Source organism: Mustela nigripes, chromosome 1 (genome assembly GCF_022355385.1).
Source record: "Mustela nigripes isolate SB6536 chromosome 1, MUSNIG.SB6536, whole genome shotgun sequence".
NCBI classification, from domain to species: domain Eukaryota; kingdom Metazoa; phylum Chordata; class Mammalia; order Carnivora; family Mustelidae; genus Mustela; species Mustela nigripes.
The window spans coordinates 91,106,663-91,131,096 of record NC_081557.1 but is presented as its reverse complement, the minus strand read 5'-3'; the positions used below and the strand labels follow the sequence as shown (position 1 = coordinate 91,131,096).

Genomic DNA, 24,434 nt, shown 5'->3' with positions numbered 1-24,434 from the left:
CTCAAAGCTTCTTCACTTCAAGACATCTTTTGCTTATAAGTTGCCTCTTCAAAATAAGTATTCTCCATACACACCTTCAACCTTGGCTTGACCTACATGTGGCCATTTTTTGGAACTTGTCCTTTATCATTCAAAAAGTTGTTGAAGGGGCACCTGGTTGGCTGTCAGTTAAGCATCTCTGCCTTCAGCTCAGGTCATGATCTCAGGGTCCTGGGATGGAGCCACTCATCCATCTCCCTGCTCAGCGGGGAGCGTGCATCTCCCTCTCCCTCTGCTATTCTCCCCCACCCTGCTCCTGCTCTCTGTCTCTCAAAAAAAAAAAAAAAATTAAAAGAAAATCTTTTAAAAATAAAAAGTTGTTGAACACTTGCACCCTCCAGGACTATGCTACATGGTTGCATGGTAAGCCAGCAACGTACATAAATACTCCCTCCATGGCCTGTTTCAAGCTTGTAAATTCCTAAAAATTGAATCAGCTCTTGCTCTGTGAGCCGGCTCCCACAGACCACCAAATCTATGCGGGCTGTTGCAGGGGCACTGCTTACAGACGAATGCCTGCTTGCTGCTGGAAACCACAACCTCCCCACCTTGCCTCTGACGGCTCTCATTTTATATGTAGACACATACCAAAAAGTAGCCAGAAAGTGCAAAGCAGTTTATTAATTATGATGTGGTAAAGATCTCAAGAGTTATGATGTCTGTGAATATTACCCAACAGTGTACATATGCCTACAAAAAAAACAAAAACAAAAAACACAGTGAAATGCAGCTGTTAACACTGCAACAGTCCCACACGGGGGTCAAAAGAAGGGAGATGCCCCTTCTGACAGCAAAGTTTCCAGTAGCCCAATTAAATGATCATCTTGGTCTGCTCCCTCCGGGTCTTCTTACAGCACTCATCTGGAACCATAACAGAGCAACACAATAGAACTTTCAAAGTCAGGATTTGGCCTCCAACAATTTTTTTACACAGGGACATACAACATTCCCTCTTGAAGCACCAGTGCCTAGTTTGGGAGCTGCAGAGAACTAAGACATCCTCTAAGAAGCCTGCGGTAACAGGCCACATAGGAAACACAAAGCATTTTATAAATTCACATTTGGTAAAAGAATTAAGAGCTCAATGTGCAAAACTTACAAGGTAATGTAACCACAAGTAAAGCCTTCAGTAGCCAAAGAAAAATTCTGAAAGGCTTTTCAGCCCGTCTGAAGCTTTCAGAATCCGATTTCCTTTCTAGACAAGGCTGGTCTTCAGACAGTGTGCTCTGTATCCAGACCAGCAAAACAATAGAAAGAGAGGGAAGAGCACCTGAGAAGATATTTTAAAAGATAAAACAAAATAAAACAAAAAAACCTTGATCTTCTTTCCATCCTTAAAGAAGGCAGGTATCCAAACACTGCTTTTTGCTCCTTTGGGGGAAGGAGAGAAAGAAAGAAAGAAAGGGAAGAAAGAAAAAGAAGAATAAAAGAAAGAGAGAGAGAGAAAGGCAGGAAGGAAGGATGGACGGAAAGGGGAGAGGAGAAGGCAGGGGAGAGGAGGGAAAAAAAGCTGTAAGGCTGTAAGCCAGACTCAGGATAAGAGATGAGCGGGGACAGCAGCCCTATGACTGATGTGACCTTTTAAAGCCATGGAGCCGACTGAATAATCAATCAGCTTACTCTCTTCCCATGAAGGATGCTACCATCCAGTCACTCAGGAAGAAAGGGACTTGTTCAAATCATGATCAAGGCTACAAAATAAGGACGACCAAGTCTCCACGCAGCAGCATCTACCTGGAGGGACAAACACCGCCCACCCACCCCGGATTAATCCTCATCACAGACCTGAAGGGAAATTACAAGAAAACCCAGATAAAACCAGTTCCTCAATTCATGAAATGCGGTTTTCGCTGGGTTCTTGTAGCACCATCTCTTTCTCAGAGACAGGAAGACCCACGAGAAGTCTGCCTCATAATTAGATCTCTATCTTCCGATCTCCTAGAGCCCAAAGTATTTACTCTCGTTGCTCAGACACATTTTCCCCTCTCTGCTGAGGTGTCAGACCGTCTCACTAGACTGGCCCCAGACGAGCCCAAGCAGCTCGAGTCTGAGGCTTAACCACTGGAAATAAACAGTCAATGTGTCTTTTCCTCTTCTACTTCCTTATGTGACCAGACAAAAGCATAATTTCTAATTAACTAACCAGACTCTCTTATGTATGGACTAGACTGACAAAAGAGGCCAGGCCAAACCTATGCCATCTTTTTAAAAAATCTTTACTGATGACTTCCAGAACTAATAACCCCAATTTTTAAAAAATAAATCCTGGGGAAGTGACTTTTTTGGATACTGTATACAGTCTATTAGGCTATAATATGGAAACCACCTGAGCCACCTAGTGAGGGATCTCGGACTCTCCTGCTAAAAAAAAAAAAAACGACGATGGGGAGAGGGGATAATTTTTCTCTCAATTGAGAAGTAAACTCTATCGCTGTTTTACAGACGACTACACTGTTGATCCTTCTGGACATGTCACACGTATCTCTTAATGGCTTACAGAAAGTCCTATGTAAATTAAAGTTTGAAATCGCTTGCTGCGGGAAAATGGAGGAAGTTGATGTGAGGTATCAGAGAACAGAAACGAGTAAACATTATGTACCACCTCACTTCCTTATGTCAAATACTATGTAAAAACTGTTTGTACATAAATACCTTAGCTCACTCATATTTGGCGCATTTTAGAACACAGGAAAGTTCTAAAGCATGACTTAGGTCAAAAAGATTATTTCCTATACACAGAAGCCTCATTAAAGCCAATCCAACATCTGAACTTTGGAGTGGCATTTGTTAAAAAAGAGTATTTCCTTGCAAATAACTGAGAAAATTCTCTACATTCCCCACTAAAAGCTTCTCAAAGAGTTTTTCTTGCCTCTGCTCCAGGACATCAAGAAGGAAACCACCAATCAGTCAGCTATAAGAGAGTAAAGTAACAAACTGTACCTAGCAAGACAAAAGGAAGGGATCCCTTTAGGTCAACATTCCCTTCCTTAATTATAAATTGATGACACTTTAATACTTTAAAAACCCAGCCAAAGCAAACCATGGACTCCCAGGCCTGCCAGCTCCACAGAAATTAGGGTTCCGAGTCATCCAAACTCAACCAATGGTGTCACAAAACCAAGGAGTGTAGGCTCTTTGCTGATTCACAGCTGAAAACATTCATGGAGCAAATAACAAAGGACACTTATCCCCAACAAACACTTCATCTGGTAGCCTATCAGGAAGCTACGAGCTCCATTTCATTTTTTAAAGATACTTTGGCACCCACGGTGTGGCCAACATTTAGGATTCCCCTCAAATAACTGGAAAACACGTAATACATTCAAGAACACAGGGGAAACAAAAACCATCTTTCTATTCAGGAAGAGAACTCCTTCATTCAACTAGAGTGTAAGTCATTAAAAGGGGTAGTTGTGAGTTTCTTCAAAGAGTCCTTAAACAGTTTATAAATATAAAAAGAATATTTCTTCAATAAATAAATGGTTCCTGAAGTCTCTCCTGATGACTTCTAGAATCCTCCAGCACTGCCATCCAAGCCAGCCCTGCTTCTCCGAGAGGCTTTAGCTGCCAGTGGAATGGGACATTTTCTGCTAGCAGGTGACTCTTCTTGTGTCATGAAGATCGTCATCAGTATGTCTCTTCATAGTCTGAGTCCTGGAGGGAAAGAACAGCAGTCGTGGTGTTGATACGTGGCCACTGTCAGAGTTTAGACAAAGATGGCATGCTAGGACCCCTTGACAGAACTCAGCATGAAGTGACATTAACAGTGAAAACAGCACAGGCTCAGCGCACCGGTGTTCCCATGAAGCCTCACGGACCAGCAATAGATTTTCTGTCCTTGGACTAATTAATGCTTTGAAACCCTAACAGTTCCATTTTCCATGGTGGATATTTTTTAAAACCTCAACACACATGAAAAGGTGGCTGTCTGGGGCACCTGGGTCAGGTCACGGTCTCAGGGTCCTGGGATCAAGCCCCATATCGGACTCTCTGCTCAGCAGAGAACCTGCTTCCCCTCTCTCACTGCCTGCCTCTCTGCCTGCTTGTGCTCTCTCTCTCTGTCAAATAAATAAATAAATCTTAAAAAAAAAAAAAAAAGAAAAAGAAAGAAAGAAAAGAAAAGGCAGCTGTCTGCATCAGAACATGAGGACTGCAGCTAGGAGTCTGTGTTTCTCGGTTTCTCTCAGTTCCAATGTCAGCTCCACCCCTTGCTGGCTGTGTGACCTTGAGCAAAGTTATTAAACGTCTCTAGATCTCAGTTTCCTTGTCTGTAAAATGGGGGGCAATAAAAATACAGACACGTCATAGAAAGGGGATGAGAACTGAATGAGACAGTATATGGAAATCACTTCGCATTGCGCCTCGCACTGTGTAAGCACTCATTCAAGATTAGCCACTGTTACCATTGTTCTTATTTTTATTGTTTAAACTTGTATTCACTACTTCTAAGCTCAAGTGGCCCATTAGTACTACCTGGCACACCACATTTCTCTGGCCCGTCATTCTCCTGTTCTCCTGGATGACTGTTCCACACCTCTCCCTCTTTCCTTAAACCTCAAACCTCCAGCACCTCCTCCTCACTTTGTTCTCCACGGATGACCTTGCTTTCTCCTGACACTGGGAAGAGAGGGGTCAGCAGGGAGCTCCCGGCACCAGGTAGTACTCACCGGCATCTGGGCCCAAGGGCAATAGCACTCCTCACTCTTCATATGGCCACTCCCTCCCCACCAGTATCCCTGTTGTGCATCACATCCTAGAGCTCCTCCAGCCACCTCCCCTGGCCCTCCTGCAGCATCATTTTTCCCTTTTCTACTGAATCATTTCCACCAGCACACAAATGTGCTATAATTCCCCCCATCTTAAACAGAAAGTAACTCCTGACACACATCTCCCTCCTACCTATCACCCTACTTCTCTGCATCTCTTCACAGCAAAACTCCTTGCAAGAGCTGTTTACACCCACAGTCACCCACATCTCCCATTGTGTTCCTTCTCAACCTGACCCCCATCGGGCTTTCTTCCCCTCTCTTCTCCTGAAGCTGCTTTTGCCAAGGTCACCTATGACCTCCCCATCACCAGATCAGCCAATAATCAATTCTCAGTCCTCAGGTCCTCATCTTACTTGACCTGACTCAGCAGCAATGGGCACAGTTAATCACCTTTTTTTTTTTTTTTTTAAGATTTTACTTATTTATTTGACAGACAGAGATCTCAAGCAGGCAGAGAGGCAGGCAGAGGGGGAGCGGGAGGCAGGCTCGCCGCCGAGCAGAGAGCCCGATGCGGGGCTCGATCCCATGACCTGAGCTGAAGGCAGAGGCTTTAACCTACTGAGTCACCCAGGCACCCCAGTTAATCACCTTCTTTACCTTGAAACACATTCTTCACTTGGTTCCCGGGATAGCACACCCTCCTGGTTTTCTCCTACCTCACTGGATGTTCCTTCTCAGCTTCCTTTACCAATTCCCCTTCCTCTTTCCAACTCATCAACCTTGGAGAGCTCCAGGGCTCACGGCTACACCCACTCTACCCATACCATCTATTCCTCCAGCTGCTCAAGTTAAGAGCTGTGGAAGTATCTCTGATTTCCTCTCATTCTTTCACAGATATTTGAAACCCATCCATAAATCCTTCCTGCTTTACCTTCAAACTATAATGAGAATACAGCCACTTCCTACCACCCTGGTTCAAACAAGTACCATTTTCTTTCACTTGCGTTATTGCTAAAGTCTCCTAATTGGACTCTCTGACTGGCATGGTCCCTTGACCAAGGTACCACCTATTCTCAACACAGGAGCCAGAGTGAGCCTTTGGAAATACAAAGTGCTTCTCTTCTCAAAAACCTCCAGTGCATCCCATTTCATTAAGAATAAAGCCTATGGGCGCCTGGGTGGCTCGGTGGGTTAAAGCCTCTGCCTTCGGCTCAGGTCATGATCCCAGGGTCCTGGGACCGAGCACCTCGTCGGGCTCTCTGCTCAGCGGGGAGCCTGCTTCCCCCTCTCTCTCTGCCTGCCTCTCTGCCTACTTGTGATCTCTGTCTGTCAAGTAAATAAATTAAAAAAAAGAAAAAGAATAAAGCCCAATTCATTCCATTAACTTATTATGTTCATAAGATACAGTATTGTCAGGGCGCCTGGATGTCTCAGTGGGTTAAGCCTCTGCCTTCGGTTCAGGTCATAATCTCAGGGTCTTGGGCTCGAGCCCCGAGTCAGGCTCTCTACTCAGCGGGGAGCCTGCTTCCCCCTCTCTCTCTGCCTGCCTCTCTGCCTACTTGTGATCTCTCTGTCAAATAAATAAATAAAATCTTTAAAAAAATATATGGTATTGACTCTCTGATATCAAAAAACACTATTCTTCACCTTGCTCATTTAATTCCTGCCATATTGGTCTCCTTGCTGTCCCAAGAACATGCCCATCATGACCCCTCCACAGAGTTACCACGCCTACCATTTCCTCATCCAGAATGTTCCTCTGAATGTTCCTCCACAACAGCTATACGGCTTCCTGTCTCCTTCTTTTAGGTGTTTGATCAAATATCACTTCAGTGAGGTATACATCATACCCCCCTATCCAGCCAACCCATGTTCTTTCCCTATTTTGTTTTTCTCCACTGCATTAAGTACCATCTGGTATACTCCATGTTTTGCTTATTTTTAAAAGATTTAGTTATTATTTGTACCCACAATTTAAGAGAAAGTGATACTGAAGCCATGTCTTAAAGAATGAGAGTTTTCTACGCATGGAAAGGAATGTAAGTTATTTGAGGGCAGAGATTTTCGTCAGTATTGTTCACATGTGTTTCCTAAGTAACCAGAATCCCATCTGGCACATATCAGATACTCAGGAAATAACTGCTAAGTGAATTAATATCCGAAATACGGAGGGTGATAAGCCTGACACTAACTTATTTTGTGTTATTAGAGTATTCAAACCCTGAAGGGTTACTGTTAGATTCTCTTCAACCTTCCTCTCATCTTAGCTACTACATTCCAGTCTGCCAGAGAGAAACAAAGGACACTGCAGTGAACAGCTGGGCTGCAGCCGTCCAGCCAAGTGCTGAGCTTGGCAGTGAGTACAAAGAGAACACAAGTTTAAACCCCGCAATGACAGGTATGTTTCATATTATATCATAAGTTGCTTTTGACCTGTTTCCAACTGCCCCACATCAGAGAGTCTCTCCTCCTGGGATGCTGGGACAGACACACAAACCTACCAGTCATAGCAGGAGCTTAAAAAATGGAGGGATGACTGCCTTTTGAAATTTAAATCAACATTCAGGTCTTCCAACATGGGTATTTCTTTTTGTTTGTTTGTTTTTCCTTTTTTTTTTTTTTCTTTTTTCTTAAGTAGGCTCCATATCCAGCATGGAGCCCAACACATGGTTTGAACCCACAACTCTGAGATCAAGACCTGAGCTGAGATCAAGAGTCAGACATTTAACCAACTGAGCCACCCAGGTGCCGCTCCATCATGGGTATTTCTTACTGATAAAGCAATAAGTCACCTAAAAGGTTGTATCATTCTAATTCCCTGGGGAAAATAAACTGAGGCACAGCAGGAAAGTTCAGTTCAGGATTCTGAGTCAAGCCAGACAAAGTCTCTTAGCATGACCTTGGTGGCACAGGCCCTCCTTTTTCAGGGCGCTCTCTGTCAGTAAGCTGAGACTTCCCCAACCTAAGGACACCACCCTATACCCATGCGACAGAAAACAAAATAATGGTCAGAATCGGTCCCCTGAGACCAAAAGGCTTTTGGGGAGTACCTTGGTTCATACCTTGCTTTGGACCTTACCTGCATATCCTCTGCTACCCCTGAGGGGAAAGGATCCCCTTAAGTAAGCGGGAAAATGGAACACGAATGGTGAACAGAGAAATGGCACAGGCTTACCAGGCATTCAGCACAACGCACACAAAGCCTCGCCATGCAGTCATCCCCTTCCTCTTGGTCCGTGCTGGAGAAAAAGGACAAAGCAAATCTGAACAATTACTGTCCTCCATACAGTAGGGCATGGAAAAGCACAGCTGTCCAAGTCAGACAGGTCTTGTCTTAAAGTCCAGTTCTGCCACTCACTAGGAGTGTGAGTAGGCAGGTTACTTAAGCACTGGGATAAAAAATAACCACATGCAAACCACGCACCACAGTGTCTGACACGTAGCAAGTGCCCAGTAAGTTGGAGCTGGACCCAATCATTCGCTTAGAAATGTACTGAGCACCAACCACATCTGAGCCATTATGCTGGGCTGGGGACCAAGACATAAAGTTAAGACACTGCCCCTTGAAGAGCTCACAGCCTCGTGGGTGTGAGGAACCTGTTGCAACCTGACAAGTACATTATGACACAATGTAATAAAATGTTTTAATAAGCTTAAGGTCAAACTGCTAGGGTAGGAAAGAGGAGGGAGTGACCTGTTCTCCGGGAAGGACTCAGGAAGACTCCAGACAGGCGACATTTCAGCTGGGTCTTGGAGGACCGGGAAAAGTTTTCCAGGCAAACAAAAGAGGGAAGGAAAGGATTCCAAGCAAGAGAAAAGCATGTGGGGGGAAAAAAGAAAAAAGATCTGAGTGAGTGCGGCTTATTTAGAGAAGAAAATATGCTGTGTATCTGGCCCGTGGAGTCAATGAGATGAAATGTCAGGGAACAAGGGGCCTGAAGGTTGGAGCATAGGAATCTTGTTAGATGGCGCTTAGAAATAGACATCTTGGTATTTCTACCGAGAGTGCCTTACCTTTTGTGTGGGGCTAGAGATTCCTGTAAAGGGCACTCTCTCCCATAAAATAAACACACATGCACAAATAACATGTGCACACATGCAAAGAAAAAGAAAATGTTCCCCAGGGAAGACTTCCTGCCAAGGCTAAGAGCCTCAGATAGAGACGATGGAGAATCAAAATGGGTTTTATGCAGACTTTCGTCACCTGTTTTTAGTAGATTTATTCCCAGGGAAAACTGGGTCAGACCTGCTCCCTGGCAACATGTTTCATAAATGCCTTTGATAATCACAATCCCATTAGCCCCTCTGAGCATCGGCTGACCAAGAACACAACTTGCTTATTTAAACTGGTTTTCCTGTCCAAGACTATCCTTAAAGGCTTCATCATTGCTTAAGCAACTTCTACTGGGACATATCAGCTTGGTGCCAAAACAAGAAGGGAAAAGTAACTGACTTGTTGGAATTGCCCGTTGATTCTGAAGGAATGTGATAGCCACTCCAGAATTTTTATTTATCTATTTAGAGAGGGGGAGAAAAAGAGAGAGGACAGGGAGAGGGAGAGAGAGAATCTTAAGCAGACGTCATGCCCAGCACAGAGCCTGATGCAGGACTTGATCTCACAGTCCTGAGATCATGAGCTGAGCCAAAGTCAAGAGTGGGACACCGAACCGACCGAGCCAGGCAGACACCCCCACCACTTCAGAATTTATATGCAGCATAGGAGCACCTGAGTGGCTCCGTCGTTAAGTATCTACCTTTGGCTCTGGTCACGATCCCAGGGTCCTGGGATCAAGCCCCACATCAGGCTTCCTGCTCAACAGAAAGCCTGCTTTTCCTTCTCCCCTCTCACTACTTGTGTTCCCTCTCTCACTCTCTGTCAAATAAATAAACAAAATCTTAAAAAAAAAAAAAAAAAAAAAAAAAAGAACCATAGCATAGTACAATCTGGTTTTCAAAGCAGAGACTAGGATCCTACATTCACCCCTCCATCTCTCTCTCCATGTTAATATCCACTAGTTTCACTTCCAACCTTCCTTCCAGTACTCCTAGAACTAACCTTGGCCTGGGGAAAGAGAAAAGGGATGGGTCAGGGCTCTAGGGACTATCCACGAAGCAGGGCTCTGAAGAGGAAAGGGGTTAAGAGCTCGGCGCTCCCGCTGAACTTACTCATCGGAAACCTCAATAGATGACTTCTTATAGCCAGACTTGCTCCTCTTCTTCAGCCCTGCAGACTTCCTCGCCATCCTCACCAGCAGCAGAATCACCACCACAGCGGAGGGCAGGAAGACAAGGACGGACAGGAGGGCCACAGAGGACAGCATGGTGCCAAAACCTAGAAGAGGGAAACGGGAAGGTGAGAGGGAGGGACGTGCAGAAGGGCCTCCTTTGACATGAGCTACATTTTACTTTTGCTCTTGTATTTCTTCTGATTATAACAAGAATAAGTTCATTGTGGAAGAGGTAGAAAGTACACAAAATTACGAAGAACAAAATGCACCTGTAATCCCACTACGTAGGATTGACACGTTGGTATCTACCCACATGGTGTTCTTTCTAGGAGTACGCGGGTACGGGTCTGCAGACACGGAGGAGAGTGCCTAGTTTTAGAAGTATGAATCATATTTTACAGACTATTTCTAAGCTCCTTTTTTGTGTAATAGATGATCATTTTTTCCCACATCATTAAAAACTCCTTCCAAGTGTTACTTTATCATGGGTGCACTGTATTCTACCACACTGAGTAATTTACTGAACTGATCCTGAGACGCTGGACACTCGAGCTATTTCTAATTCCTTGAAACTACAAGCTACATTATGATGATCATCCTTGTACATAAATCCTCATATTTACCTCTTTTTCTTTAAGATAAAATTTAAAATGGGATTCCTGGACCAAAGGGTACATATTTTTAAGGCATCGGAGTCACGTGACCAAACTATACTCAGCTCCTACTCAGCCTGCAGCATGAACATGCCTGTTACCTTTGAAACCTTGAGTTATTGTCTTAAAAAAAGAAAGAGAGGTAGAAGGGAAAGGGAAGGAGAAAGAGAGACAGACAGACAGACTTGAGAAAGACCTGGGAGATGGTAAAGCATCCATCATGAACCATAATGCAGTTCTGTATCTGTACATCTTTGGTTCAAGGCCAACTGAGGATGAGAATGACCACTCAGTAGTCACCCGAGAATAACGAAGAAAAACGTCAGTCCTTAACCTACTTTTTTATGCTTTCTTGATAAAAGGAAACTGCAGCCCTTTGCAACATATAAGAAATGTACTGCCTCCCATCATTAGAAGGGGCACCCTTTCAACACACGAGCAAGAAGATGGCCTCATAACTGAGGGTATGAACAGACTGGGGAAATTAAATCACACAGATAAGAAGCCTCCATCTCCTTAGGGGTTTGTCATGTGTTCCACAAGACCTCTGGTCACCTGAAGTTAAAATAAGGAATAGATAACGGGGAAACTATAACAATATTTGAATGACAACTTCAGTTTGCAAAATCAAGTTAAGAAATTCATCCTTGTAGACAATTCAGGATGGCAGACTGGCTCACACCCACAGGTAGTTTTGCTTGTCCCAGACCTCTCCAGTAGGCAGCACAGCAGTCACAGAGCCCGGCAGAAGAAGGTCGTGGCAGTTAGCTTACCCCTTTCTGTGACTGTTAGCTCTGTCGCAGGGATATTGTGGTGCACATCTGGGGGATTCTTCACAGCACAGCTGAAAGTCCCATTGTCCTTGAGGGTAGGGTTGCTTATGCTGATAGACGCATCCCCTCTGTATACATCTCCAACCCAGGAAATTCTATCCCGAAATGTACCTGCTGTGGTTGGGTACTGGAAGGACTGGTAATGAAAAATCTAAGAAAGCAACACCATAACAAAACAAAACAAAAGTTAATTTGCAAAATGCAATGAAAATGTCAAGTTAAAAAGGTCCCATATAAAATACAAATGCAACATATAAATTGGGTGTTGTTTTTTTTTTTTTAAATGTTTTGCTCACTTTCATCATTAAGTTAAAAGTCAAGTTAATACAACTTATCAGGGGGGGCGCCTGGGAGGCTCTGTGGGTTAAGCCTCTGCCTTTGGCTCAGGTCATGATGATCTCAGGGTCCTAGGATCGAGCCCCGCATCGGGCTCTCTGCTCAGCAGGAACCCTGCATCCCCCCTCTCTCTCTGCCTGCTTCTCTGCCTACTTGTAATCTCTGTCAAATAAATAAATAAAATCTTAAAAAAAAAATACAACTTATCAGGAGAAGGCCTGATGGAAGTGTCTTAGGATCATAGCTCTCAAAGATCTTCTAAATTCTCCCTGAAGTCCTAAAGCAGTAGATCTCAACCGGGGGCATTGGGGGCCTCCAGGAGACATCTAGCAATATCTGGAGACAGTCTGGGCAGAGTGCTACTGGCATCTAGCAAGCAGAGGTCAGGGATACTGACAAAAATCCTACAATGCATAGGCTAGTCCCCCACAACAAAGAATTCTCCAGCTCAGAATGTCAACAGTGCCAAAGCCGAGAAACCCAATTCTAAAGTAGCATCTACTATTGGTGTGGTCCTTTCTGGTTCGCAAATGAGTCCCACAGGTTTACTCACTTGAGCCACATAACAACACTGAACAATCCATGGGGCATGAGGGAAACAAGGCCAAAAACTAAGTGAGTTACTCAAAGGCACACAGGTCGTAAGTGGGCAGAGGAAGCTTTTGTTTATTTTGAGGATAAACTTTTGTACTTTTGTAGGTACAATATAATCAAGCCTGTCTTAGGTTATCTGTCTTGGCAATTAATAAAAACCCCAAGCCAAATGATGATCAGGACTCAATGAAAGGATGCTGAATTTAAACAGTGCTATTTCAAATTGATGATCAGACACTTGGTCACCCAAAGTACCTCATTATGTCGGGTGGTAGGCCAGGCAGGGACTACAAGACAATATGATCTTTCTCTCTTAATCAAGGTTCAAGCGTTTCCTCTTTCTTTGTTTACTTGGCCCTCCCCCATTTACAACCACTAAATTGCCCAATTTTGAAGAGCAACTTCCCAGAGTTGTTGTTGAATCACTTCTCACTTCGTTTGCTCACGCATTCACTCAACGATGAGTCACGGCACACCTACTATGTGCTAGGCACTGTGTTAAGCACAAGGATATAGTGAGAACCAAACAGGCGTAGTCCCTGCTCTCACAGATTTTACAGTCTAAGGGGAAAGACAGATATTAAGAAATAATAACATATGTGATGAGTGTTCCAAAGAGGGAGGTAAGGGGCACCTGCCTGGCTCTGTTGGTGGAGCAGTGACTCTTGATCTCGGGGTTGTGAGTTCGAGCCCCATGTTGGGTGTAGAGATGACTTAAAAATAAAATCTTTAGGGGCATCTGGTGGCTCAGTGGGTTAAAGCCTCTGCTTTCAGCTCAGGTCATGATCCCAGAGTCCTGGGATTGAGCCCTGCATCGGGCTCTCTGCTCAGCAGGGAGACTGCTTCCTCCTCTCTCTGGGCCTGCCTCTCTGCCTACTTGTGATCTCTGTCAAATAAATAAATAATCTTTAAAAAATAATAAAATCTTTAACACACACACACACACAAGAGGGAGGTAAAGAAAGACTACCAATGATTACCAGCATCTATATAAAAGGGTTTGAAACTCCTTACTGACAAAACGAGGCCTGCTATGTATCTTCAAGATTAATCCAACCTATAAGTTCCGAGTTAAACCGGTCATTCCCAAATCCTTGCCAACCAATTAGACTGACTGACGTGACCTGAATTATCACTTGACTGTGACAGTCACGTCACATGACTTGAAAGGTCCATGGATTTACAACGTGCGTGCGCTTGCTTTCTGACCAGGCTCACAGAAGACAGCACCATACAGGAAGTGCTGTTTTCAATTATGGTTTCTGACCCAAGAAGATCCCCCGTTGCTTGCTCTGTCCTACTTTTGGCCAAGGAGGCTGAGTCAATCAAGGCCAGCCATAGTTTTCTGACCACTTAAAATAATGTGAACTGTATTAAATCTAAAGGAAAAGTAACCATGAATACAGCCTAGCTGCCTTGGCTGGAGCCCCCTCCTGGCTCCTAGCTACGTGGCATTCGCTAATGGGTCCTAAAACAAAACTCAAAGCTTAGATATTAAAACCAAAGAGAAAGTTCTCCAATGAAGAAAACAGGATAAAAGAATTAAAGATACTTGGAAAAAATACAATCTTACATACAGCAACATTCACATTCTTGGTAGCATCTATCCTGAACTAAAGATATTGCTGGAAGCGTAAAGAGAAAGGGTTTTTTATAGCACCGCAATCTTCAATTAGACATCCACAATGGGATCTGAACCATAAACGGGTTTTATATGTGTGTATAAACTATATTGCTTCTAATACTGCAAGACCATCTGTCACCAACAGTATCTGTCATCCACACGAGGTGTCACCATCTCCTTCAAAGGGAACCATATAAATCAATGCAGGTGTTTATATACTAGGAGACGAGGCTAAGATAAATCCACAGAGTACAGATCCACGAATCGATACACCCACTGAGACAACCTCATACTGCAGGAAATGAGCAGCTTTATGAGAAAAGATGTTTATGATTGGGACCTACAAAATTTTTCTATCCAACAGTCCTGGAGGTACTCTTTTTAGTACCTTGAATCTGAAAACACACAAAAGGAAAACAACAAAGGGGGAACAAAATTAAACCACATTTCCTCTGAGTTTCTGACATTTTTTTCCTATAGCTTATTGACAAGATTCTCATATAGAAAGATAAAAAGACCTATGTGACCTAATGAATGCCAAATCGGGTAGAAGCTCATTTTCTATTTACACAGAAGCTCACGTCTGATTCTTGAATGCAAAGGCCTGAGGTATGCCTGGGACTCAGAATAAAAGGATTCCAGAGCTGCTGACCACTGAAGACTCAAAGACATTTCCTTAACAGGAAACACTCACTGATTCTGTTCGACTGCTGCTGGGGGGTCGGTACGTCCAGTCTATGGTGAGTTTGTCAGTGACAGATGAAGTCGACTTGAAGGTGCATTTGAGCTTGATCTTCTCGCCCACATAACCCCGGACGTGGGCATCTGCTTTAATCTCCAAGGAAAGGACGATGTGAACACCTGATCAAAGCAAGCCCAAACATTTAAATAGGTATGCATTTAGGTGGGATGGATAAGATGTGAGGGAGCAATACAGAGACACCATCGTGTTTTGGGCTCTCGGAGTAATAAGTGAGTATCTTCTCAGGGAGGCCCAGAAGGGCAAGGAGCAGGTATCTGCCTGAATCAGGTGTAGCATTTTTTGTCATTTTATAGTATTAAGTCACAGAATGGGTGCTTGAGTACAAATCTGAAACCTGATCACAACGGCATTTTTCCAAACACAGACTTGTGGTTAAATGCAGTACAAACAAGTAGGTCCGCCCACAGCCGAAAAGGTGATGCCATGTACCCCCCTCGGTGACACACTGATGCCCCAGGAATCATAGCAGCTGCTGTGGTCTTAGGGACTTACCCAGAGCACAGCCTGGCTGTAACCTGAGGCTACCACTTTCTCAACCGCCAGCAAAACGAGAACAGGAAATGAGAAAAGGGCACTTTTTCAAGAATTTTAGAAAATGGTTCTATCCAGTCATGTTTTACCTTCTCCTCTCTTAAGACTGGTTAATGAATCCCGCATCCGTTAAAAGTCAATCACAGGAAGGAAAACAGAACAATTTAATGCACTCTAAAATGTAAAAATCAGATACCATATTTACACTCTCTAGAGATTTGACTCTTGCCAAAATGGGCTCATATATCCAGCTTTGGCATTCCAGCTCCTCCCAAACACAGATTCCCCCTTTCCTCTGACCAATCCCCTTTCAGGAAACACTGAGTAGAAATGTATCTTCCACGAGGGAGCCATTTTTTAGCAAAGTCACCAGCACTTTGTTTTTACTGCTTTCTTCTCCACTGCAACAAACCCTGATTCTTTTGGCAGGCCAGAGGCACACAGAGCAGCGAGGTCTGACAAGAGAGCAAACCCACACCCCAGCCACACACCAGTGCCTCTGGTTGAGACAGGATGCAAATCCCAGCACTATGGCTTAGGGGCTCTGTGGTCTCAGCAAGTTACTTAACTCTTCAGTTTCTCACCCTGGTGAGAATGCTAATAACAGCACTTACCTTAGGTCAGTGTGAGGAATAAATGAGTTAAAACAGGTGTAACAGTGGAAAGCCTGCCTGTCCCCCAGAGTGAGAGCTCGGTGCACCTCTTCAGTTCTGCCTGCTCTCCCTCAACCTTCCCCATCACAGACACAGTCATGAGTCATCAACACCTTCACCTCTGTCTGCTTTGAATTGTTTTTCTTGCTCCACGCAAGACAATCTAGTCTGTTCACATTCTTCTTAAAAGGAGGAGACCGACTGAGCTCACGGCTCTAATAAGCATCTGACCCATCCCAAAAATGAGGTTCGCCTCTGTTTCCTCCATAGCATCCACTCCGACTTTGCCATCCTAAACTTGTCATTCCTTCTGTGACTTGGCAAATGCTGTTCCTCTGCCTGGAAAGCCTTCATCCCTCAGCTCCTGCTCTCTCCCAAGCCTTTGCTCCCAACCCACACTACACACCATTCAAGATCCAGCTCTAAAACTGGAAGCTGGAAATCGATGGATAATCCACACTCCCACCCCCCCATGCTATTCCTTATCCTAAAACTTAAGTACGGTCCAGAGATTTGAAAACATAGATTGAGAAGTAGGTAGAACTAGACTTGCATTCTAGCCCAGCTACTTTCTAGCTGTAAGATTTTAATCATAGTTACCTAACCTGTCCCAGTTTCAATTTCCTTACTCAGCAGATGGGCAGAACGACCAGACCTACTTCACTGGGTCACTGTGAGTGTCCAATGAGATTAAATAGGATAATACATAAAATGCTTAGCACAGGGCCGCCTGAGTGGCCCAGTGGGTTAAGACTCTGCATTCAGCTTGGGTCGTGATCTCAGGGTCCTAGAATGGAGCCCCATATCAGGCTCTCTGCTCGGTGGGGAGCCTGCTTACCCCTCTCTCTGCCTGCCTCTCTGCCTACATGTGATCTCTGTCTGTCAAATAAATAAATTTTTAAAATCTTTTTTTTAAAAAATGCTTAGCACAGCATCTAAAAGAGAACCTTTCAATAAATGTTAGCTGCTGCTATTAAAATGAACACCACAAACATCCAAAAACCTTCAATATTTCCTTCTTGGGCTATAGAATAAAATCCATCAAGTGACAATCTGGCCCCAAATTTCTACCACTCCACCCACCCACCCATCCCATCGCTTTCACCATGCCTAGAATGTCCACCACTTCCCAAATTTACTCTGTCCTTTCATGCCACTGTGCCTCTCTCTGAGTATGGTTTTGTCTGGAAGGCTCTCCCCATTTCTACCAATCCTGCCTGTTCCTACCATACTACACCCCCCAATGTTCACAAACCTTCAAAAACCTGCTCAAACAGCAGTCCCCTCTGGGGTGCCTTCCTAAATTCCCTGGTACAGCTCACTTTTCTTTCTTCACTGTTCTCATAACAGTTAGCCCATAAGGCCAAATAAGCACATGTACCTAATTTGTAAAGACTATTTCCCCTATAAGACACAAGCACCTGGAAGGCAAAAACTCAAGAAGGAAGGGAGCAGACAGAGACCGAGAGAAAGAGGTAGACAGGTCACAAAAAATTCTAGTATAGGAACAAAGTGCTCATCAGTCACCTGCTCTCTTCCTATTCCATTTATACAGTATTTCCAACAGTCTTAAGTCCTGTACACTCCTCTCTCTCCAGTGAACCCATTCAGGAAAAGCTCAGTCCTAGATGACCACTTCTAGACTACAGAAGTGGTGTACAATGGCTGGTGTACAAAGAAGGTAAAAAAATCACACAAAGGGACGCCTGGGTGGCTCAGTGGGTTAAGCAGCTGCCTTCGGCGCAGGTCATGATCCCAGTATCCTGGGATCGAGTCCCACATCGGGCTCCTTGCTCTGCAGGGAGCCTGCTTCTCCCTCTGACTCTGCCTGCCACTCTGTCTGTCTGTGCTTGCTCTCGCTCTCTCTCTCTGACAAATAAATAAATAAAATCTTTAAAACAAAAATCACACAAATGCATGGATCATTCCCATAAGCAATTCATGGAGTCTATCTACAGCTGAACCCTTAAGGTGACCCTTTAACCAGCCTCGGTCAGCTCCTCTTTCTAATTCCTCCAACTTCTGTCATTTCACTACCGTCTATGAAACCTCCAAATCCCTCATTCTCAGAAGAAAATGTCGCCTCTCACTCTTTCGAGAAATTTAAGGCTATACAAACTGCCCAGCCAGGCACTCTCCTGTGTCTACACCCATCCATACTTCCAAAGTGAAAGGGTATGGTATCCCTTTTCCAATGCAAGGCAACCCCTTTGGTTCTGCCCTTAGATTCCTCCCCTCCAAGCCCTGCTTCAGCAGAAAAACCCTCTCTACTCTATTCAAACTCTTCCTTTCCAGAGGGGCTCTCTCCCTCTTCAGCCTCTAAACAAAGAAGTCTCTCCCATCCTTAAAAACAAATAACAGGGGCACCTGGGTGGCTCAGTGGGTTAAAGCCTCTGCCTTCAGCTCAGGTCATGTTCCCAGGTTCCTGGGATCGAGCCCCACATCAGACTCTCTGCTCAAAAGGGAGCCTGCTTCCTCCTCTCTCTCTTTGCCTGCCTCTCCATCTACTTGTGATCTCTATCTGTCAAATAAATAAATAAAATTTAAAAAAAAAAAAAACAAATAACAATAAAACAAAATCATAAAAATCTCTCCATAACCCTGTGATACTACGTGTTACCAACGACTGCCCGCTCTTTCCTTTCTAAGCCAACTTAGTGAAAGAGCAGTATACACCTGGCATTCACACTTCCTCCCTTCCCATTCACTTCTGGACCCCACAGAGTACAAAACACACTCTACTACCATTTCTGGTAAAGGGTGTCATGTCTTAAAACTACAAAACCCAGGGGATTAAAAACTCCACTAGGGGGCGCCTGGGTGGCTCAGTGGGTTAAGCTGCTGCCTTCGGCTCAGGTCATGATCTCAGGGTCCTGGGATCGAGTCCCGCATCGGGCTCTCTGCTCAGCGGGGAGCCTGCTTCCTCCTCTCTCTCTCTGCCTGCCTCTCTGCCTACTTGTGATTTCTCTCTGTCAAATAAATAAATAAAATCTTTAAAAAAAAAAAAAAAAAAAAAAAACTCCACTAGGTACTTTTCCACCCTGATCTTACTGGATCTGTCCGACGCAGTGACCTCTTCCTCTTCTCTTCCTCTATCCCGAGGCTTCCATGACAATACTCTTATTCATTCACTCACTCTTCAAACATATAGTTATTGAGGATCTGTTTTGTGCCACCCTCTGAGCCTGGAATTAAATGTGAACAAAATAAATACACTGCCAACTTTGGACCTTAATATACAGCAAAAACTCAACCCATTAATCAAATAATCACAAAGACAAATGTATAATTAAAATCTGATAAGTACTAGAAGCAAAGACAAAGAGTGACTATGGGAACTTCATCAGTTATAGTGAGGAGCAGGGATTGGTTAATGAAAGCTTCTCTGTAAAAGTTACTTTTTGAGTTGAGCTCTGAAGGAAGGGTGACAAGGTGAGGAGAGGGAGAGCATTCCAGGCAGAGAATACAGCATATGCAGAGGTCCAGTGCCAGGAAGGAGCACAGTCAGCCAAGGAACCAAAAGGAAGGCAGTATGGCTGCAACACAAAAATCATGAGAGAAAGAAAGATGTGGCTAAGAGGTAAGTGGGAAGCAGATTAAGCAGAACTTCAGAGATATGGCCCCTTATTCTCAGAGTAATGGGAAAGCCATGGAAAATACCTAAATGCGGGACTGAGGGAAAAGAGACATGAAGTTTTCATTTTTAAAAGACCACTTTATGGAAGACACTTAGGAGGTGTTCAGTAAATAGAAGGAGAAAACTTAGAAGGCTACTACAATAGTCATATAAGAAATAAAGCTTGAACTAAGTTGGTGATAGTGGACATGGAAAGAACTAAGAATACTTAGAGTAAAATCATCAAGAACTGGTGATAATCCAATCCAAGATTGGATGTGGAATGTCAGGGAGACAGAGGTATCAAGGATGACTCCCAGGTTTCTGACTTGGTGATAACATTCACTGACATAGGAAAGACTAGCAAAGTACCAGGCAGGGCAGGGAAGAACATGAGCTTGATTTTGGATAAGTTTAATGTGCCTTTGAGATAGCCAAGAGATAATGTCAATGGATAGTTGGTGTAGGGCAAAGGTCAGCAAACTATGGCCCCTAAGCTAAATCTAGCCTCCAATGTCTCTTTGTAAATAAAGTTTTATTAGAACAAGCCATATTTATTCATTTATGTGTTGTCCATGGCTGCTTTTGTGCTACTCAAACAGAACTAAGTAGTTGCAACAGATATCATATGGCCCACAAAGCCTAAAATATTTACTTTCTAGCCTTTCACAAAAGTTTGCCAACCTTGGTTTAGAGCAAAGAAGAAATGTATAGGTCACAGTTATAAGTCAGAATCTCATTAACATCCTCTAGCTAACTCAGAACACTGATTGTTACATAAGCATACAAACTCCACATGTGATTTGAGTTAACCCAATCGAAGTATAAGTTTCAGAATATTTGCTTGGAAAATTATTTAATGCCTCTATGCCTTGCTCACGATCCTCTCTATGATGGAATTTTACTCATGCCCTATCTCTAACCTCTTCTTTCAAGATTTAACTTGGGTGGCACATCCAGGACGTCTTCCTTGTATCCTCACAGCAGATTCAGGACACCTCTTCTGTGCTTCCACGTTTCTTAGTACCAGACTCTAAAATTATCTGTTGGGGTGCCCGAGTGGCTCAGTTGGTTAAGCGACTGCCTTTGGCTCAGGTCATGATCTCGGAGTCCTGGGATCGAGTCCCCAGTCAGGCTCCCTGCTTCTCCCTCTGACCCTCCCCTTCTTATGCTCTCTCTCTCATTCTCTTTCTCTCAAATAAATAAATAAAATCTTTTTTAAAATCTCTTCCTTTAAAAAATAAAATAATTTGTTGACTTGTCTACCTTCTCCAATAGACCCTGAGCTCTTCAAAACAGAAACTAGTGCATTGTGGATGCTCAGTAATATTAAACTGAACCAAACCAACAGTTTCCTTTTTATGAAACAAAAATTATTGCAAAATAAGCATAAAAACTACAAGTTCTGAGCAAAACTTGGTTACTGAATCAGAGTAAGTACACCATTAATAAATCTACCTACCAACCAACTTCTTGTTAATATATATGAATTTCATATTCATGAGCATAATTTTGCCACAGAGTTATCAGTATCTAAAGTCATTTTGCTGAAATCTAACCACTGGATAAGTGGGTCTTAAATGTATAGAGAAAAGTAAAATCCATGGATGAACTAAACTTAGCTACATGTCAGGATGTTGGTTCCCCTTGGGAGAGAATGGATAATGACTGGAAGGAAGTATAAGGAAGGCTTCTAAAATACGAGAAATATCCTATACTCTGATTTAGGTGCTGGTTACCCAGGTGTGTTCAGTTTCTAAAAATGCAGTAAGCTGTACAATTACAATATGTTCATTTTTCTCTCTATATATATTATACTGAAATTAAAAGTGTTTTGGGGCACCTGGGTGGCTCAGTCGGTTAACCACCCAACTCTTAATTTCAACTAAGGTAAGATCTTAAAGTCAAAGGTAATTTATTTTTCACAAATCAACATTTATTACATCTGAAACTAATTTTTTTTTTAAGATTTATGTATTTGAGGGGCGCCTGGGTGGCTCAGTGTGTTAAAGCCTCTGCCTTCGGCTGGGGTCATGATCCCAGGGTGCTGGGATCGAGCCCCACATCAGGCTCTCTGCTCTGAGGGGAGCCTGCTTCCTCCTCTCTCTCTACCTCTCTGCCTACTTGTGATATCTGTCAAATAAATAAATAAATAAATCTTCAAAAAAAGTTTTTTTTAAATGTGTTTTACAATCAACAAATGTAAAATGATATGTCTACTCCACTCAAAAAATAAGAAAAAAAATAAATAAGAAAAAAATTACTAAACCACCGTTACATTCATTTAGAAATTTTCGTCTTACAGGCACCTGGTGGCTCAGTCGTTGAGAGTCTGCCTTCGGCTCAGGTCATGAACCCAGTGTCCTGGGATTGAGCCCCACATCAGGCTCCCTGCTCAGCAGAGAAGCCTGCTTCTCCTCTCCCACTCTCCCTGCTTGTGTTCCCTCTCTCACTGTATCTTTCTCTGTAAAATACATAAATTTTAAAAATAAAAAATGTTTTTTCATCCTAGGCCTAATGTCCTTTGGGATATTTATCTTTTCTCCTGAGTAAAAGAACATTCTTGCCAGGTCAAAATAGTCAACAATAGAAATAATAATTATTTTAAATAATAATAATTAACAATTTTTTTTAATTTTGGAGGAAAACAAAATCACATTTAAATATATATAATTTTATACAAAGAAGGAATGAAAAAATATAACAAAACTCCCAGTTTTGTACACCTAATTTTCCAAAATACAATCTGTCAACATTTGGTTCATAAAAGTGCATACTTGGAGGTTAAGTATAAGAACCTAAGCTATCTGATCTGTTGTTTCTATGTACTAGGACAACTGATGTAACAGGACCATGTTTATAACTTGGAGAATTCAGACAAGCTAATCATTTAATGGGTGCTATCTTTGAAGAGGAAAAGCAAATAAACACTGGAATGAAACCAAAGTCAATTGCCTAACAAAAAAGGGGTGAACCTTGAAAACATGTTAAGTGAAAGAAATAAGCCACAAAGGAACATATATTGTATGATCCCATTTATGTGAAATGTGCGGAATAAACAGGTCATAGCCACAGAAAGTAAATTGGTATCTGTCAGAGGGTGATGGAAGGGAGGAATGGGGAGTGCCTGTTACTGTGTATGGAGTTTTTCTTTGGGATGATGAAAATATTCTAAAATTGACTGTGGTAGTGACGCCATAAATCGTGAATATATGAAAAACCACCTAATTATCCCTTTGGAATAGGAAAGTTGTATGGCATGTGAATTCTATCTCAATAAAGCTGCTTTTTTTTTTTTTAAGACAAAAGATAATTCAAGTACATATGGGTCATAAATTTTTACTTTTGAATTATTTGGTCTGCTGTATTTGGTGGATGCTTTTCAATGTGAAATGGCATCAAGTTTAAGAAACCACCTATCCTTCCTAGCATTTTTTTTTTCCTCAACGGTACAATATTTGAGAGTTTGTGAGAGGGACAGAGAGATGAAACTGAAATTATTCGGAGTGATAGGTCAGCCTAAATATTATATTGCAAAAGAATCAGCTGAAAAATTGGACACTTGCGATGACAGAGCGCTGGGAGGGATCAGGGAGTGTGCTGGCAACATGAATATTAGTCATCAAATAAGTAACTTCCTGGCCTTACCCGCTGAGATTTAGAACAAATGAACTCTTTATGTCAAAGGCCCTCTTCAGAAATTCCCACTTACCCACAAGGACATTTTATGAAGTTAACAATTCACTCTGATTGTAGCTCTATTAACACACAAGTTCCTGAGAACACACACACACACATCCATAACTGTGCCCTAAAATGAAGGTAATTAGGTTGGGCTGAACGCCATGCAATTTTAAAACTGCATGAAAGCAAAATTTATCCAAACTCGAAGAATATGCCATAGTGTGAAAACTGTACTTAGGATAATTGGTTAATAGATTAAGATTTTTAAGAGAGTTGATAGGCTCTTTCTTGTATTTCAAAAATGTTAGTAAAATGCTACAGCAGTTGCTTTTTCCTCAACAAAATGCGTCTCTACTGTAACGAAATCACAGCACACCCCTTTCTGGGACGAATAAACATTTTACTTCCGAGGCCCTGACAATCACCTACAAAAAATAAAAGTACCAACAGCCAAGATTTTCTTTCGCAAAATTACTGAGACGAACTCCTGAACGCTAGAACCGCCCCTTCCTAATCAGGACATACAGCCCACAAAACCACAGCGGAGACGACCGCTGGTAACTCATCACAAGATAGCACGGGGTCCCCTTAACGCCAGAGCCCGCCGTGATCACCCGAATACAAAGCAGTCACGCAAGGTGGTCGAGCTCCCCCGGGCTCAGGAAAGCACTGAGAAGCTGCCAACGGCCCTCAAGTGGGCGGTGAACACAAGAGAACGCGCTGCCCACCCCGTCCCACTGCCTGCACGTCTAGACGCGGTATGGGGGCTTTCCTGAGACCCCCCCACCGGAACCGGAAAACCGACCGTCTTCCCCTAACACCCAACCCCGGCCGGAAGTTGGAGGACCCAGCAGGCGCGCTCACCCTGGAAGAACAAGACGCCAAGCAGTGGGAACAGAGCGTAGCCACGGCCTCCAGCCGCTCCGCTCTGCTGCATCCCGACAGCTCTCTGGATGCTTGCACACCTTGTTTACGGCTCCCGGTAACCTCACAGGTGATACCGGAAGTGACGTCAGGGCGGGAGGCGCGAGAACACTTAAAATGGCGACTCGAAGTTGCCATAGCAATGTGGCATCTTTCCGGAGCCACACCTGAACCTGCTCCGACCCGCGATTTTTTTTAAACCTCGAGTGCGAATCAATTATTCACTTTTGCTTGACGATGAAGTAAG

General features: G+C 43.3%; 1 protein-coding gene across 2 annotated transcripts; it reads right to left on the bottom strand.

Moving 5' to 3' along the window:
* Positions 1-634: 634 nt before the first annotated feature.
* Positions 635-24,265, bottom strand: MPZL3 (myelin protein zero like 3). Of its 2 annotated transcripts, XR_009407167.1 has the most exons (7): positions 24,128-24,265; positions 14,711-14,877; positions 11,403-11,613; positions 9,915-10,080; positions 8,443-8,497; positions 7,924-7,987; positions 3,670-3,693 (listed from the first exon to the last, which is right to left on the bottom strand). XR_009407167.1 is itself a non-coding variant. In XM_059416331.1 (6 exons), the coding sequence occupies exons 1-6, from the start codon at positions 24,198-24,200 to the stop codon at positions 3,667-3,669; spliced, it is 708 nt and encodes a 235-aa protein (XP_059272314.1). In that variant the 5' UTR covers positions 24,201-24,265; the 3' UTR covers positions 635-3,666. The 2 variants fall into 2 exon arrangements, 1 of the variants encoding a protein (XP_059272314.1); XM_059416331.1 differs by lacking the exon at positions 8,443-8,497 and having other exon boundaries at positions 635-3,693.
* Between the last annotated feature and the right edge of the window lie 169 nt (positions 24,266-24,434).

Bases quoted from the DNA above. Each gene is read 5' to 3' on its own strand.
- MPZL3 (XM_059416331.1), bottom strand. From the start codon at position 24,200: ATGCAGCAGAGCGGAGCGGCTGGAGGCCGTGGCTACGCTCTGTTCCCA. The intron at 14,878-24,127 runs GTGAGCGCGCCT...TGCTTTGATCAG, and splicing joins TGGCGTCTTGTTCTTCCAGG to GTGTTCACATCGTCCTTTCC. The intron at 7,988-9,914 runs GTAAGTTCAGCG...CTTTTTCTCCAG, and splicing joins TCTATTGAGGTTTCCGATGA to CACGGACCAAGAGGAAGGGG.